We start from the raw sequence: 16,536 nt of genomic DNA, 5'->3' as shown, positions 1-16,536 counted from the left end.
GGGTGAGACAAAATGGCACAGATTACATGCTGTATTTTGAGCAAGGGGTTCCTGGTACTGGTGTGACCAATAAGTATGATCTAAAATTGAAGATGAAAAGGAATTTCTCAAGCTTCAGTCAAGATACAAACACCTTCATTTACAAAGCCCAAGAAAGAAAAGAGCTCCACACATTTCTCCAATCTACAGAGACAAAATACTTAACAAAAACATGGTCTTGTAGAGTATTCCTTTTTAAATGGAAACAATCTACTTTTCTAATTAGTAAATATAAACAAGCCTTCTGCCTTTTACTTTCTTTTTCTTTCCTTCCCCCAAATCTCATCTTCTACCTCTTTGTGACTGAGGAAAACTTCTCACTTTGCTGGGGCAAAGCTGAAAATTGTTTATTTGCTTGAAAAAGGACAGTAGCTGCAACAGCAGTACCTGGAAAAACAGGCCAGAAGCTAGATATGGGACTTAAAGAGAACTTGATCTGCCTCCTTCTTCTGAGTTGTCTTCTGCAAACCTGCCTTGTCAATCCTCTCTGTAACCCAGCCTGCCCCAGAAGGCCCTTGTACAGCAGCTGTGGTGAAGACTGAGGAATACTGAGGACAAGGGGATGGATGCCAGCAAGCAACTGTTCTTCTGTCTGTGCACTCTGTTCCTTTCCCTTCAAGTTAATAGGGACTGGAGCAAACCCTTTTGTAATGAACATAACTAAAGATGATGAGTTAGCCTTAAAGCAGTAATAAAATAAAAAAAGAACTCTTATAATAAAAAATGCATTCATATAACTGGGTTTTATTATTTCCCACAGTTTTATTTTAATGTATGACTCAGGGTGTGGAGATGAAGGTGTGATTCAGAGCAATAATGGGACTTTAAAAGCTTGTGCCACAGGGGTGGGCTAGGCCCTCTGGTTGCTGTTCACAGGAAGCCTCTAGTCAAACAAAACTACTACCCAGGTCCACTCATACTTTGTCCATGTAAGATAAAATGCACATAAGGCATGGTGGGTATACTGGGAGGAAGAGACAGGAGATATGTATATGAAGATAGAAAATAATGTGGCTAGAAACTAGCAGAAATGAAAGCACCAGCCTTTAGGTGATGTTAAGTATTGGTAGCACTTAACATCAGAGACCAGAAAGAAGTTGATCCTCAGATCTTACAAAGTGTTTATCCATGCCCTTTAGATTTTAGGAGCTGAGCCCCCTGAAATCCTGCAACACAAGGTGCCATCAACGATCACTGATGGGTAACCAAAGAGAAGGAGGTAAAGCATGCAGGTGTTCATCTTGGCTCTGGCCGTCTGCACACACCTGTGACTGCTCCATTGAGAACCTCCAGCACAGCAGAAAATTATGCTTGCTCCCTTACCTTCAAGAGGTCATCTCAGGAATTGTCAGTGGAAAGAAGCAGATGTTTTTGAATTAAAGCCTCAGAAGCAAGTGCAGCATTCAGCCACAACCAATTTAAACAAGATTCTTTGACTTGTCACTGGCTTCCCCAAAGCCCTAAAGATTTGGTTTAAGTTCAGCTTGAATGGCCAACAACTCAGGTAGAAAAACACCATTTTGTCTGATTTGTCAGCAGCTTCCTAAGCTATTCCTAAAACACTACAGGACTTCACTCAATAATTTGAGACTTTCCAGCTGAAAAGGTTCCATATGCCACAGTATGGACCATGGTTCCAGTTCAAGAAAGCACTTAAGCACATTTCATTAGCAGCAGTTGCTGTACAGCAAGTGTCCTGTAGTACCACAGGTGATACAAGGTCTATATTATCAATATTTCCAACACTATGTATCATGTAGTGCCAGATTCCTGCACCTCAGTACTTTCGCAGTAGCTACTCTTGAATACTTTTGAGCAAGATTTCCCAGAAAAATGAGAATTTGTAGTCATGGTATGTGTATGCCTGTCTGTCCACATATTCCAAGTTTGAAAGGAGTATGAAGATGGTCAGGAGGCATGTAAGCATATATGCAGGGTATCAGGAAAGGAGTACTAAAGGCAGAATACTGAAGAAAGGCAGAAAGAAGACACTGAAATGACAGTGGAAAAGCAGTAGCCTTTGCTCTGTTAACGCACAGAATACTACCTTAAGACAGATCCATGAGATTACCAGTAAAAGATGATCTCTAGATTCTGGTCCTCCTTCCCATTAGGGACAAAACCTTTCATAGTTTACAAACTCCCCTTCTCTTTCCTTACTGTGATGTGCCACAGCATGTGAGTACCAACATCCAGCCGAAACTGCGTACTTCCATGAGGCTGATGTGATCACACCAAGGATCATTAGTCAAATGCACAGGCACAGAATATCCCAGCTGCTTCCAACACAATCTTCTCTATTGGCGAGTTGCTCCAGAAAGAAGAAATGTGCTGCCTTGGAGAATCTTCTGCTTCTACTTGCATTTGTGCAGGCTGCTCCCTATTTGGATTGAGGGCCCCCTGCACTCTCAGTAACTCCACAGAGAGGTGCAGCCAAAAATCTCAGTGCACCCACCCACCTCCTGGATTTCATCAGGCAACACCCAAAGAGCCTAACCTCTTCCAAAGGAAAAGGGCAAGCAGAAGAAAAATCTGATGCTATCATCAAAAATGTTTGTGCTGATGCACTCCCCAGCAAGTCCCCTATCCCTGCAATGAAACTGTCAAAGCCTAACACAAAGAAAAGGCATCTTGTGCCTCCTCTTTTTGCAAAGGTCCACCAGTGATAATGTAATACAAGGATAATGTAATACATAGAAGTATCTAGGCAGATTGCAACAGGAAGGAAACATCTGGTTTAGAGGCAGGCAACCAAGTCCAGAGAGGTAAGAAACTTGTCCTAGATCATATTACATACCAGTATCAGAGCTTCATTCACTGTTTTCTGGGTTGGTGCACATAGCAGATGTGAATGAATGGGCTCACTGGCAGTCCTACCTACCCATAGCATCCCTCCTTCCATGCAGCTTTTCCTTAAACACAAATCCTTCCTACTGAGAAACACTCACACTCAAGACTCACAGTTTAAAAATGGCCACCTAGAACTGACAGAAAACCAATAGTGCTGCAGTACTCTTACAGTCCATACTCTTCAAGCTGTGTGAGGAAAAATAGATCTGGTGGTGCTGCTCTAGTGCTCTTGAATGGGACAGGTGCATAGCACTATCTACATCTCACTCCTGCTCTGCTTTATGTGTTGGCAAAAAAGAGCAACAAAAAAAGCTCAAAAGGAACCAATCCTTTTTGTCTGGGTGCACCTGTACCCTGCAGCAACCAGAAAGGAGGGGCAGGTGGATGACCCAATGTACTTGCGAGAGCCTGTCATCTCTGTCTCAGCAAATTTTGGGGCCTGAGTTTGTCATTAGTGGGGAAGCCAAGCCCAGGTTTTAACTTCCTTGCAGCTCTGTTTTCCCTCTTTACCAGAGAAAACTATTTCATAAAAATTATTCCAGCAGGTTTACAGCGTAGTTTCTGTGAACTCATTTAATAAGTAAGGACTGGAGGGGACATGTGTGAACTCTAAGCACAATGCACTTGTTACAATCCGATTTAAACCCAGAGGAGCAAAGAAAACTAAGTCTCTACATATAAACCAGAAAGAACTTTAAAGATTCAAAATATTCCCAAAAACGAGATTAAAATCAAACAAGATTAAACGTTGATGGGAAAACATTGATATACTTTTATTTAATAGTAAGGGAAGCAAAGAGAAAGAAAGAGAAAAGTAGAGAAAAGTTTAGAAAAAGCCAAGGTTACCTTAAAAGATAGGTCACTATCACACTGTACTACCTTTGGTGCTGCTAAGAAGGCATGGGGGGAAGCAGATCAGTTTTTGCCTTTTTTGTCAGGGATTCTGCCCCTCACGTTCCTCTCCATATTTTGCACCAGTTTCTCCTTCCTTTTTATGGGCCTCAAGGTGGGCTATCAAGGTGGGTTCATAATGCAAATAGTTTTCAGGAGTTCAAGAGTGATTATGATAAGCAGACATAATGACAAAGCATTTTTGGAAGCCTTTTAGGTGTTGAGCAGTCATAATGATGAAGCACTTCTTGGAGCCTTTCTCTTATTATTTGGTTGTTACATCACTTAAACCAAATACAGATTTCTGTCTATAAGACAATTTCATCTTGGAGACAGATTTGCTCCTGGACAGCAGGGGAATCTACTTTAGTTGTGGTTTTCTGTGCACATACTCACCAATACATTAAGAGTGTGATACATGTTCTAACTTTTTTATTCTTCTCAAAGATTATAATGTTGTACAGATAAAAAATGCTATAATTTCCTTGATATTCCATGATCCAATAGATGCACCAGCTTATCAACAGAAGCAAGAACAAAAAGCTTTTTTGTATTTCAGAGTCTGTTAGAAAACTTTGTGTGCCAAACTGCCTTCCCCACTCTCTGAAGTACACAACAAAATAAGGTTCTTACAACAGAGCCTCCACCACAAGCAGCCCTTTAAAGCACATGGTGTGGATCCACTGGACTCTTTAGGTACAGGAATCTCACCTGTGCTGCACAGGTAAGGAACACACCTTTGCAGGAAAGGTACAGCTGAGACATGACAGCTTTTTTATTGAATTCCTCTGGTGGAACGGGCCATAGAAGCACACCTAATCTCCTCAAGGGAAAATGAACAGGCTAATATAAAGCCTCTCACCTAGGGCACACACACAGTTCACAGGCCTTTTAAAAAGCTGTTACTTTCCGTTTCTCTGCTGTTAACATCTTACAGCTAAGTCCCAGTAACTGGCTGTGTAAGCACTTCTAGTCAGTTCTAGGGCAAAATCAAACAAGTTCGTTCAAACCACTGTCAGGTGGCTCAGCTAACTTGTTTTATTTTGTCCTGGAAGACTCAGGAGTGTTCATAGGTCAGGAAGAGTTGAGAGGGAGCTCTAAAATCCTCGATGAATGAAGTTAACTTGGCATCCTAAGCATTGCCCTTTGAAGGCAAAGCCAAGACAGGTAAGTTAAGCACCACTGACAGCACAGCTTTTGTTTTTGCCTTAACAAAATCAACTATCAAGAAGACAATATTTCAAGAAAATCAACTATCAGGAAGACAGTATTCAAAAAAGCAGGAGACAGCAGTGTACTCCCTCATGTCTCAGTGGTAAATCACTGATGTAGCAGTCTGGAGATTTCTTCTGGCAGCTGAGTTGTCCCCTACATGCAGAAAGCTGCCCTGCCCCAGCATCCTGATTACACACCCACAGCACACCCACACATGCTTTGGACCCCAGAGAAAGCAGGATCTAAACTCCACTTCCCAAACCATTGTAGGAGCCTGCAGAGTACCCAGCATGAGCTGGGTCAATAGATCCAAGCTGTGGTCACACGATGCTATCAAAATTAGGCAGTAGGTATGGTTTCAGGCAACTTAAATACAACCAGAAACAGAATTTCAGAGCTAATGTCATTAGCAAAACTAACGTTACTTGAAGTCTTTAGCACAGACTCTACCTTTTCTATAGACCTATGGATAATGGTAATAATACTTAGTCTTCATGCCTTCATTGAAATTACATCTGAGCCATGCTCAGACTGAGAGAACACATGGAAGAATGATCCCCATCTTCTGCTCCTCCTATTTTGCTTCTTCATGCATCAAATATGGATACACGAGTGCATTGCACAGCCAACACTGGAACATGTCCCAGTTGCCCTCACAGAGCTGGATTAGTCCCTCAATGGCATACCTAAAATTGTGCTTTACAAATACATGCTGAAGGATTATTGTGGGGAGGAGGTAGAGGAAGTTAATAACAATATGAACCCAAACACCAGACTCTTACTGCTACAGTAATTTTAATCTTAAACTTAGATGCCCAACTTCAAAAAGCAAGTATTTACAATAACCATCAGAGAAGGCAACTGAGATCACATTTACTGTAAAATGCAGATCCAGAGTGCCATCTAGTGCACTTCTGTGACAAGAGTTTGCAGAGAGAGAGCATTATGTGAGTTGTGGCTTTCATGTCTGATAGGGAACTTTCAGTAGATAAACAGGAAGTGGTAGAGATGAACTAGCTTCCTTTGAACTACAGCTTTTAACTCTGCAAAAAGTGTTATGTCCATAAGCAAGAAGATATGAAAACAGAGCCAAGTTTTAATTGTCATGTTATCTGTGTAACTAGTTTTAAAAAAAATAATAATAAAAAACTGTGCCCCTCTTGATTTAATTATTCAAAATGCACTGGAGAGCCAGAAAGAAATTTCTAAGTGATTCCCCTGGAATCTATACAGGGACCAATATAATTCACTTTGAGTGAACAGAGACTAAAAATTCATGGGTTCACCAAATGCAGAAGTGAGGGATAAAGTTCAGGACGATGTCAGCTGATTGGTGAAATGGTGTAAAGTTAGGATGCTGATGTTTAGCTGAAAAAGTGGTGCAGGAAGAAATAAAGGATCTAGCATACATATGCAGAATAGAGCAGGACAGGGTAGGAAACAATGAAGAAGAAAAGGACCTGGTGGTTCTCTTCCTTCTGTAAAGGATATGGAAAGTTCCAGCAAGCTTCAACTCAAATGCCTGAGTCAACAGGCACAATTTAGATTGGTGATTTAAGAAAATCTCTTTGCTTTTGATAGTGATGAAATGTTGAAATACCACAGTGTTATCAGGGAGCTTTAAAAAGATGCATAAAACAAGTGCTTTTTCTGAAACTGATCATCCTTTCATTCCCTTTCACCCTGCATTTCAAGGTACTCTCATAATGCACCAAAAGAACCAATGGTTAATTCAAACTAAGTTCTTTCAATAACTCTCCCTCCAGAAACCTTGTTCATCAACAACCCACAAATAGCTCTTCACATAATTTACTAACCCTCATCTACTTATGAGTTGTCATGAAATGCCTTTGATGGGAGGATAGAATTTGAACATTAAATGACCCATTTCATGTAGATGGAAATTTAGAAATAGAGTTTTTGCATAGATACCTATGTGTCTAATGGTATCTAAGTATCTGAGCAGTTCATACCTGATGAATTATCTACCTAAAAGAGAGCAAACACTCCAATCACCAGAATCTACAGATAAAAGCATGCTGTTCAAAGGATGTGAAGCAGCTGGCCCTGAATTTTCTGTATGTTGTCAAAATACTGTCCTTCACAGAAGCTACAGAGTTATCAACAGTAGGCAAGCCCCTGCTGTGTATACAACCCACAGTCCTGCTAGAGGAGCACAAAACACAGTGACACTGCCTGCAGAATCTCCTGAGATTCCTAAATTATGGAATGAAAGTTCCCAGATCCTGCAGAGGCTCATGGAACCATCACATCAGTCAGTGCAAACAGTCAACCTCACCCATGCCTCCTCCCAATGCCCAACAAATGCAACACAGGGTAGAATTCAGGTGTACACCATTGCCTGCCAGAGTCCAAGAAGCATTTGGACAATGCTCTCAGGCACATGGTGTGATTCTTGGAGGTGTCCTGTGCAAGGCCAGGAGCTGGACTTCAATGATCCTTTGGAGTCCCTTCCAACTCAGGACAGCCTATGATTCATGAGCCTCTTTAACATAATGCCAGAACCACAGTTGAGGGAACCTCTCTCCATTGCCCTTATTACAGAGAAGAGTAGCTACCTGCAATAAAAGCTACTCTGGACATTTTCCTACTTTACTGAATTAGAAAAAAAAATCTGCCTTTCCTTTTCAAACTTACATCCCCCATTTCCTTCTACTTGGGTAGTACATTTTCTGGTACTGGGGAGTCACACAGGAGTCACATAGTCATGCATCTCTCTCTACTACAGCTTTTTGAAAAGAGACATACAAGAGAAAATAGTCCTAGAAATACAAAAGACACCATTTCCCACCTTTGTCTTAGAGACTGAACATAATAAAGAAAGGTGATGGAGAGTAGGATGCTTTCAACAAGTAACTGATCCACCTGCACCTGGACTCGATTTAGAGTTACCTGTTGGGACTCATCCACATTAAAGTGGAAAGGTTTCCTATGGGTCCCTCCCATGGATGTCACTTCCCACTAATGGGTGGCCTTCTCTTGTTTGTATTCTTGTTTAATCCTAATGCTCTACAAGTTTCTGTCCTGCTAGAAAAGCCTCATGGAACACAGAGCAACAGCAGCCCCATTGCAGTGGGACCCCAAAGGCCCAAATCAGCTGTAAGGGTGCCCAAACCCCTCTAACATTCATTTGTGCAAGGAACATCCAAAGGACAGTTAAGATCAGCCTCCCACATTTTGTATGAGTTTTCCACAGACACTATACAGCTGGAAAACCTTATTCACAAGTTTATTAGCAATTAAGAAACACTTTACAATCCCATTACTCTCCAAATTTCCTTTTGCTAAACCAGCCAGCCCACTGTTTTATTTAACAACGCACAACAAACAAGTTATTCTTCCAAGTTACTATTTCCCAGCTGCTGTTCATGGACTCCATTAAATTCAAAGTTGAATTATGTTTTAATAACTGCTGCAAGTTTTGGGTTTTGTAAGGTTGGTTATATTTTAGGACAACAGCAATTTGTTTAGATGGATACAAAAACAGAATGAGACTGGGAAAAATATCTGCTATCATGGCAAATCTTTATATTTATTTAACCTTGCTTCCTTTCCATATATCAAAGATCACATTAATTTGAAAACTCAGTCACAGCATCCCTTCTCTAATAGTGTATTAAATTCCTTTTTTCTTCCCAAAATACAAAACTCAAGCTGCATTATTTGCTTCTTTTTTATTTTAGAGCGTAAGCAGCAATGAATGAAATAACTCATTCCAACAACTTCAATAATTTCTGTACATTTCAGAATATGAAGAAGAAAAGAACAAAAATAGCAACAAAAGAGAATACATGCAAGCTTCACTGCATCTGCTCTATGCAGTTGCTATGCAGCAATTGCCTTCTGACAAAGAACTTTGGCTTTTTTGCTTTCTAACGTTTTGTCACTCAAGTAGATACAGTATGTTCAGATCCAAAACAATTTAAAGGAGATTTTTGCTCTGAGAGTTGCCTCAGATAACTACTAATTAGAACCTATATGCCCTCTGACTTGCTCATTTTGAAACTATTTTAACAATAGGACAAAATACACAACCTAAATAAGCCAACACTACCACAAACGGAGAAAAGTCCTCCCTTCACCCTCATGCAAAAAACACAGTGTAGCAGGCAGGCACTCAGCCTGAAAAAAAAAAAAAAAAAAAAAAAAAAAAAAAAAAAAAAAAGGAAGAAAATAAAGAAAGAGCGTTTTTTGGCAGTTAATGTGGGCAACCTTTGTCACTGCTGTCTTTTCCAACAGGTTTCTGGCTCACTGCTGTTTTACACTCCAGTGTTCTGCTATGGATGTGGGCATATTGAAAACTTGTGTTGCAAACAGCCACCTGCTTAATCCTTCAGCAATAGTAAAACACTTAAAACTTGAAAAAGGAAAGTAAATTATTATGCACACCCCGGGAAAAGAATCAGTAAATCAGTGTTCTTTATATGGATTTAGGGAAAGAATTTGCCCAAAGACAAATGAGAAAAATCAAGTTCTCTGCAGGGGTCCAGGACTACAGTCCTAAATTAAGTTAGTAGCACAGATTTCTTGGCTGCACCCCCTTGCCCATAACCTTTAGTCCATATGGCATGAAGTCAGTCTTACGTGGCAGGAAGGGACTGTGCTGCTGCTGCACAGCCACCATCTTCCTTCATCACCAACACAGCTGCACCCAAAACTCCGTGGCCCACCAAAGAACCAGGCTAAACTGCTCACAAGCTTATGACCTGCATTAGGAAGTACATTCTGGCAGAGATGCCACAAAGAAGAACTTATGAAAGCGTTTTAAGGAAAAGGCAAGGGTATACCTTTAATTTCAATTCCCAGGCAAGGGTACAGGTCCCTTCAAGGGGACATTTTTGAGGTCCCTGCTTGGGCAGGCAGCTGAGCCTTGGGGTCTGCTGTGTCAGAAGCCCACGGAAGCACACCCTGCCCAGCCACAAAAGCTGCCTTTCCTTCTGGGAGTAGCCCCACACAAAGGCAAGGGCACAGTGCTGCCTTCAAGGATCAAACAAACCAGGATCTGGTGCTGAAACTGTAAGGTGTCACAGACAATATCCTGCCATTCTAAGCTACAGTGACATGTGGCAGCTCATTAATGGTTTTGCTGCAAAAGGTTTTACTAGGACTAAGCTGAGATTTCACCCCACAGTCCTCCAGTGCCAGCTGTTTTAGCCTTGTTCAAAACGCACCCGATGCAAAACAGCAAGATAAAATGCTTTAAGGTTCCTCTGCTTTTCACAGCTTTAATGGTTTGTTGACTACCTCTCCTAAGGAGAGATTTCTGGTGCTTTTCTGTTAGGTTTTTCCTTCTTATTACCTGTTAAATCTATATAGTCACTTAGCTTGGCTTTCAGTAAGAGAAAACAGTTACAGAACAAAATATTTGTATTGGCAGGCAGAGTACACACAGGTACAAATATCTAGCATTTTCCCTGGCAAAGCTCTCTAAACTGGCCAGAATATTAAAAAAAAAAAAAAACCTGCAGCTACTGATCAGTTGATCTGAAGAAGATTATTAGAGTTAATTGAGTTCTAGTATTCATTTTCATCACCCCATAGCCAGCATGCTCTGTTGCTCACTAATCAGTAGAAGAGGGTTGGCTGGGATTTCTGTGTTCCTCACAATACCACAAAGATTATACACATATTTCAGTGCAAACCAACATTTTTACCACAGCCAAAATAAACAAGCAGTGTTATCCTTCTGAGTGTCATTCATTTAGGAAACTGTGGTTTCTCTGTAAAGGTTAATTGAGCCTAAATTTCATTAGGTTCTCGAAACTCAGTAGAGTTAGAAGCACCATTCATTCACATATTTCTTGACTTTTGTACTTTTTTTGTCTTTACAAAAGAAATAGACTATCATAGAAAACTTACCCAAAATATATTATAATGTCTGTATAAGACTAACATGTAGAGATTCTCAGAGGTACCTACTACAATATAGATGACGAATGAAAAACAAAGCTATGAAGTAATCAATTCATGCACTCAGAAGAAACACCTAATACATTAGGTTACTTTTGAACACCTGAAACTTTGTTTCCAGTCTTTGCATATATTTCCTAGTCTTTAAACAAGAACAGTAGTACCTGTTATATAGTTTATATAGTCAATAAGTAACTCTTCTTGTAAACTTTCTTATAAAATTAGATAGTAATTCAACAACAGGACGTTTTAGGAGTGGTTAGTGAGGCAGTTCGTTCAGAAACAGAGTAGTAGATCGACTTAGGAAAAAAGCCTCAGCCTCTGAAAATCAGTAAGCCTTTCTACTAAAGCAGCAGTATAAAGTAAAATCACCTATAATTATCAGCTTTCTAAGAATAGTTCACAGACCTTCTCAAAAGGTTTAGCAGTTGTCAGGTCATACTTTTCATTCTAAAGTCGAAGAAAATCAGATTGCTGTCACCACAGAAACTTCCTAACTTCCTTCACTGAGGTGAAAAACCAGACATTCATTGTTCCACCCCACCACAACCAATTTCCACTGCCTCACTGTTTGCCCCTGCTGCACGTTGTCAGTTACCACAAAATCTTCTTATAAAAATGTTATACCTATGCTCTTTCAGAATGGGTCACCTACACGGTCTCAGGAAGATGTTCTCTTATAAACAAGTAAGGAACTGGGCATTGCCATCAACAAACCCTTGCCTGTCACAACTTGAAGGAAGAGCCCAGGTTCCCAAGCAACTCTTTAGGTTTTTTATGTCATATGAGAGCAGAGGAGATCTCATTCACTGACATTCTCGTGAAGACAATTTGCTCACAGAGAAAAGGATGTGCAAACAGACACAGATCCCAACGTTTAAGCTCCATCCCCTGCGTGAGGAAAGAGAACATTTCATTGCTGAGGCTCCCCGGCCGGTGACCCCCGCAGGGAGCGGCGCGGGGAGCCCGCGGGGCTGTGGGGACACGGGGCGGCCCCTCAGCCCCGGCCCTGGCGCGAAGGAGCCGCGGCGGGCACGGGCTGGGGCTGGATCGCTTCACGAGTGCGGGACAGCGCGGGGACAAACTGGCGTTAAAAGCACGGAAACCAGCCGATCTTGGGCATTACCGTCTCGGTTTAAACTCTGGCAGTACTGATGACAAGCAATAAAAAGTTTATTCTTTACGTTATCGCGCTACTTCAACTAAGAGAGCCCCTCAGGAGGCGGTGGCCGGGAGCCCGCGCGGGGCCGGCTCTGGCAGGGTCGGCGCCAGGCCGGCTCGTGGCGCCGGGCAGGACCCGCCGCCCGACACGCCGAATGCCCGAGCCCAGCGCCCGGCGTTTAGCCCTGGCCGCACAGCGCTGTGCCTGCGGCTCCCGGGGACAGAGCCGCGGTGCCCGCGGGCGGCCGTGCCTGAGGGCGGCCCGTCACCGGGGCACGGCCGCCCTGAGGGGTCCCGGGCACCCCCCGCCACCCCCGGCGCCGAGCGGCCCCCCCGCCCCCGGCCCGCGGGGCGGCGCATGCGCGCGGGGCGCGGGGCAGAGCAGCGCGGGCAGCGATGGCCGGCGGGGAGCAGCGCGCGCCCGGCGGCCCCGAGCGGGTGGCGCTGAAGAAGGAGATCGGGCTGGTGAGCGCCTGTGCCATCATCATCGGTAAGGCCACCGCGACCCGCCCCTGCGCGCCCGCGGCACTCCCACCGGGCCGGGACCGGGGCTCGGCACCGGCCGGCTCGGGGACAGGCGGCGGTGGGGCGATGCGCGGCTCCGCGGGCAGGTGTGCGGGACCGGCGAGGTGACAGCGCGCTGCGGCATGGTCAGGCCATGGTCAGGCCATGGTCACGGTCACGGTCACGGTCACGGTCACGGCGCGGCGAGTGCTGTCGCTGTAAGGCGCGGTCCGTGCGGAGGTGCCGGTCGGAGAAAGCCCCTCTGCCCCGTCGTTCGGCTGAACGCAAAATCCTGAGGTTTCCTAAAGACTTTTCCTGATGACCGGTGAGCTGTTGAGGCGTCTGCGGCGCTTGTTGGTAAGGCTGAAGCAGATTGATTCGTTCATCTGAGATGGGGGTTATTGGAGCCGGGCGGCAGCGCGGGCTGTCCGGAGCCACTGGCGGGGTGTCCGGGACCCGCGGCGGCCGCTGCAGGTGCTGTCCCCGCAGCCACCACGGCCGGCAGGTGCTGTCCCCGCAGCCACCACGGCCGGCAGGTGCTGTCCCCACAGCCACCACGGCCGGCAGGTGCTGTCCCCATAGCCAGGCACGGCCGGCAGGTGCTGTCCCCATAGCCAGGCACGGCTGGCAGGTGCTGTCCCCATAGCCAGGCACGGCTGGCAGGTGCTGTCCCCACAGCCACCTGTGGCTGGCAGGTGCTGTCCCCACAGCCACCATGGCTGGCAGCGCGGTTCCCCGGCGGGCTCAGCCTGCTGCTCATCACAGCCAGAACGGGGAGATTGGGGCAGCTCAGCGCTGCCGCTCGGCGTGCTCCATCCCTGGGGCCTTCGGGCTGGAGATGTGGGGGCAAGCGTGGGGGAGATTTGCCCAGGTGAATAAAAGCAGCCTGTACTAACCCAGTGAGCCTCAAAACCCCCTAGGAAGACCCAGTCGTTACCTTCAGCAGGACGTGTGGACAAGACTTGCAGTGACAGTTGTGTCAAGGTCCGTGGCAGCACAGAGAGGTAACAGCGGGCACAGCAGGATCTGCAGCATCCAGGGGATTACACTGTATTCAGTAGCAGAATTGGCTGGGACGCCCCGATGTGTCTCTGTGATTGATGTCACCAAGCTTGAGGAAGGAGACTTACTGCATGCTTCCTATAAGTGATCATCATGCTCTCCTGCAAATTTGTGCTCTTAGTCATGTATTCATGTATGCCTTTATGTCCAATGTAGGTGACTATGGTCTTGCAGAAAAAAAAAAAAAATAAATTTCAATGCCATCAACAGGATCATTGTGAGCAAGGTTGTTACATGAAAAGAAAATATTTCGGTCCATTCCCACAGCGAAACACTAAAATCTGTATCTGCAGTTTGTGGGAAGATGTGTTTGTGTATACAAAGATACCTTTATTTTGAATCCCTCAGCACACTTAAGAGGGAGAATCTAGGTTCTGGATCTCAGTGGAGCACAGATGACCTTGTGCTAGAATGAAGTACTGAGTGCTGCACATTGCTGTAGGTAAGGCACTTCCATAGTTAGGTATTCCCCAACTTGCTGTTGGCCATAGGGAAGATTTATGGCATCTATATCATTTGTTAGGTATTAGAGAATGGTATCTTGAGACTGCTACCCTTCTCTCCCAGTCAACCTTTCATTAACCTTATTTGCAATATCTTGCAAGCAACATTCATATATGTCATGCCTGTCCAAAATAAATCTTGTGAAATAGCCTCTCATCTAATCAAGGATATTTGACCAGGGAAAAGCACTGACATTTATGATAAACTGTAGTATTCCCAAATGGTTTAAGTATTAGAGAAGATTATCTGCTTTGTCACATAAAACCTAAAATTTTTTCTACAAATTCCCCCATATTTTCATAGAAGACATTTGAAATACAACCCTAAGATCCTGTTTTTTAATTTGATTTGTTTGCGTGCAGATGCATGAAATAACATCACGTATTAAAGTCTTCTGTAACAAAGTGGTATGTAGTAGGAATGTAGTCTAGCTTTGTTCTGATTTAGCTGACTCTTCTACAATTCTAATCAGCTGCAGGATGGATATAGAGAATTATAATCGTCTAGTAATTAAGAAGAGGAAACATGAGGGAGTATTTGAAAAGTACTGTAAATATGTGATTAATAAGCTTGTGGTTGCCTTCTATACACTAATCCTGCTTGCTTAAAATAAGGCATTCTATGAATTGCAGAGCTGGGGAGTCAGATTGTGCTAGGGAGCACTCAGAAAGTGATGACATGAAGTGAAGGAGAAGGCTTGGGAATGAGAGAACCTTTGTCACCATTACACCTTATTTGAGAGAATTCCAAAAATTGCCAGATCTGTCGGTATTTTGTAGTCTGTTAGTACTCCATCACAGTAGCAACCAAGAGAATAAAAACGACCTCTACAGGTACATCACATCCAGGTTAAACACACCATGCCTCTGGCTGTTAGAGCTAAGGAGGGGCTCAGCCTGCCCTGTGAGTACGGGGCACATTCTGGTCCAGGGAGCAGGGAGGGCACGGACAGCCTCTATCTTGCCAGTTGTCCTGAAGCTCCCATACCCTATGCTAGTTCCCTGGAAAACAGGTCTTCCTTTTCAATCTTCTTGCCATGTTTTGAATTGTAGGGCAATTATGTTACTACTTTTACAGCCAAGGTATTCAACACAATAAATTGCTATGCTTAATGCACTCACAAAATTCATCCCTTTTTATTCTCTTTTTATAGAGATTTGAAAGGTTTTGCCATAAGAGTTACCAGTTCATCAAACTATGCAGAAAAAAACCATAATAAATAAACTTCATCAAATTAGGAATATGCCTCTCCTATATCCACCCCATAGAACAGTCTCCTGATCTCTTCCAGCAGCCTGGCTTTCATGCAATGTAGATCTGTCCTTCATGACTTCATTTATATTTTTTAACTGTTTACAAACAAGCCTGATTAGAGAAGAAGGCTATTTCCAAAGTTTATATCACTCTGAGGCAGCTCTTCTGAGTATCCTAGTGTAAATGCAGGTACTAAATACAAAACCTCTTAACTCTAAAAAGAGACAGGTAGTTAATGACTGCAAAACTGAAGTGTTTAGTAGTAGTAACAAATCTTTCTGGTAATTCATCTTTGTCACAGAAAGAGCACTTTTGGAAAGTGCTTGACACATGCTGTAGAAGCACCCAAACTGCTCCATCTCAAACGTGGTTATGTACAGTGAAAACAAATCTCTCATGGGCTCCAGACATTAATAATCTAATGCACTCAAATGCACTGCAAATCAAGCTTGCCAATGCTTAGATGAAGTGATACAGCTTAAAAAGTAGTGACATACATGTGTTATTGACTTAGAGATAGTATATAATTGTTTGAAATCCACACTAGATTTTATTTAGCACACACAGAAATCAACTTGATGTATTTCATTGAACAGTTAATTCGTGCACATACACATAGCTGGCTTTACATCTCATTTGTAGAACTGTGTATGTAGTTAAGATTTTTGCATGTGTATTTTCTTTGAGCACAGGCATCTTAGCTATACAGTGTCTTCCTTGGGGTTTTGTCTGTGTAGGTAAAAAGCTAAGTAAGAAGTTTTATGACTTGTCTTTGCGTAATTTCTACCACGTTCCATTGTTCTTTAGAAAAGTACAAGAACTAGAAAGTGCAGACTGATGAATGTCTGATAGCATCCTGGTTCTTTGGGGCTGAACAACAAAATTCACTGTTCTTACATTAGAAATGTATATTTAAGTAAATACACAAATTGCATATATAATGCACTTTAAAAAGGTTGTTTGACTGTTTAATATAGATCAAGTAACATTATGTAAAACAAACAGTTAAACATCTCTTAAAATCTTTATTTATGTGGTTGTAAAACTGTATGAAAGTAGCCATAGGGTCATACTAGCATTATGATGAAATCTGTTGTATACTCATTAATGATTTAGTATCAGTTT

The 16,536-nt window shown here is 43.1% G+C and overlaps 1 protein-coding gene across 1 annotated transcript in view; it reads left to right on the top strand.

The window, feature by feature from the left end:
- Positions 1 to 12,483: 12,483 nt before the first annotated feature.
- SLC7A10 (solute carrier family 7 member 10) overlaps positions 12,484 to 16,536 on the top strand; it is a gene marked incomplete at its 5' end in the record, with an annotated part of 40,029 nt that continues 35,976 nt past the window's right edge. Inside the window, one exon of the mRNA XM_083869859.1 lies at positions 12,484 to 12,577. Coding sequence (XP_083725985.1) covers positions 12,484 to 12,577 — 94 coding nt within the window. The remainder of the gene's footprint in view (positions 12,578 to 16,536) is intronic.

This window comes from Zosterops lateralis (assembly GCF_965231275.1).
Source record: "Zosterops lateralis genome assembly, chromosome: 12".
Taxonomy (NCBI): domain Eukaryota; kingdom Metazoa; phylum Chordata; class Aves; order Passeriformes; family Zosteropidae; genus Zosterops; species Zosterops lateralis.
Note: the sequence above shows the minus strand (reverse complement) of the source record. Positions and strands in the feature narration are given on the sequence as shown.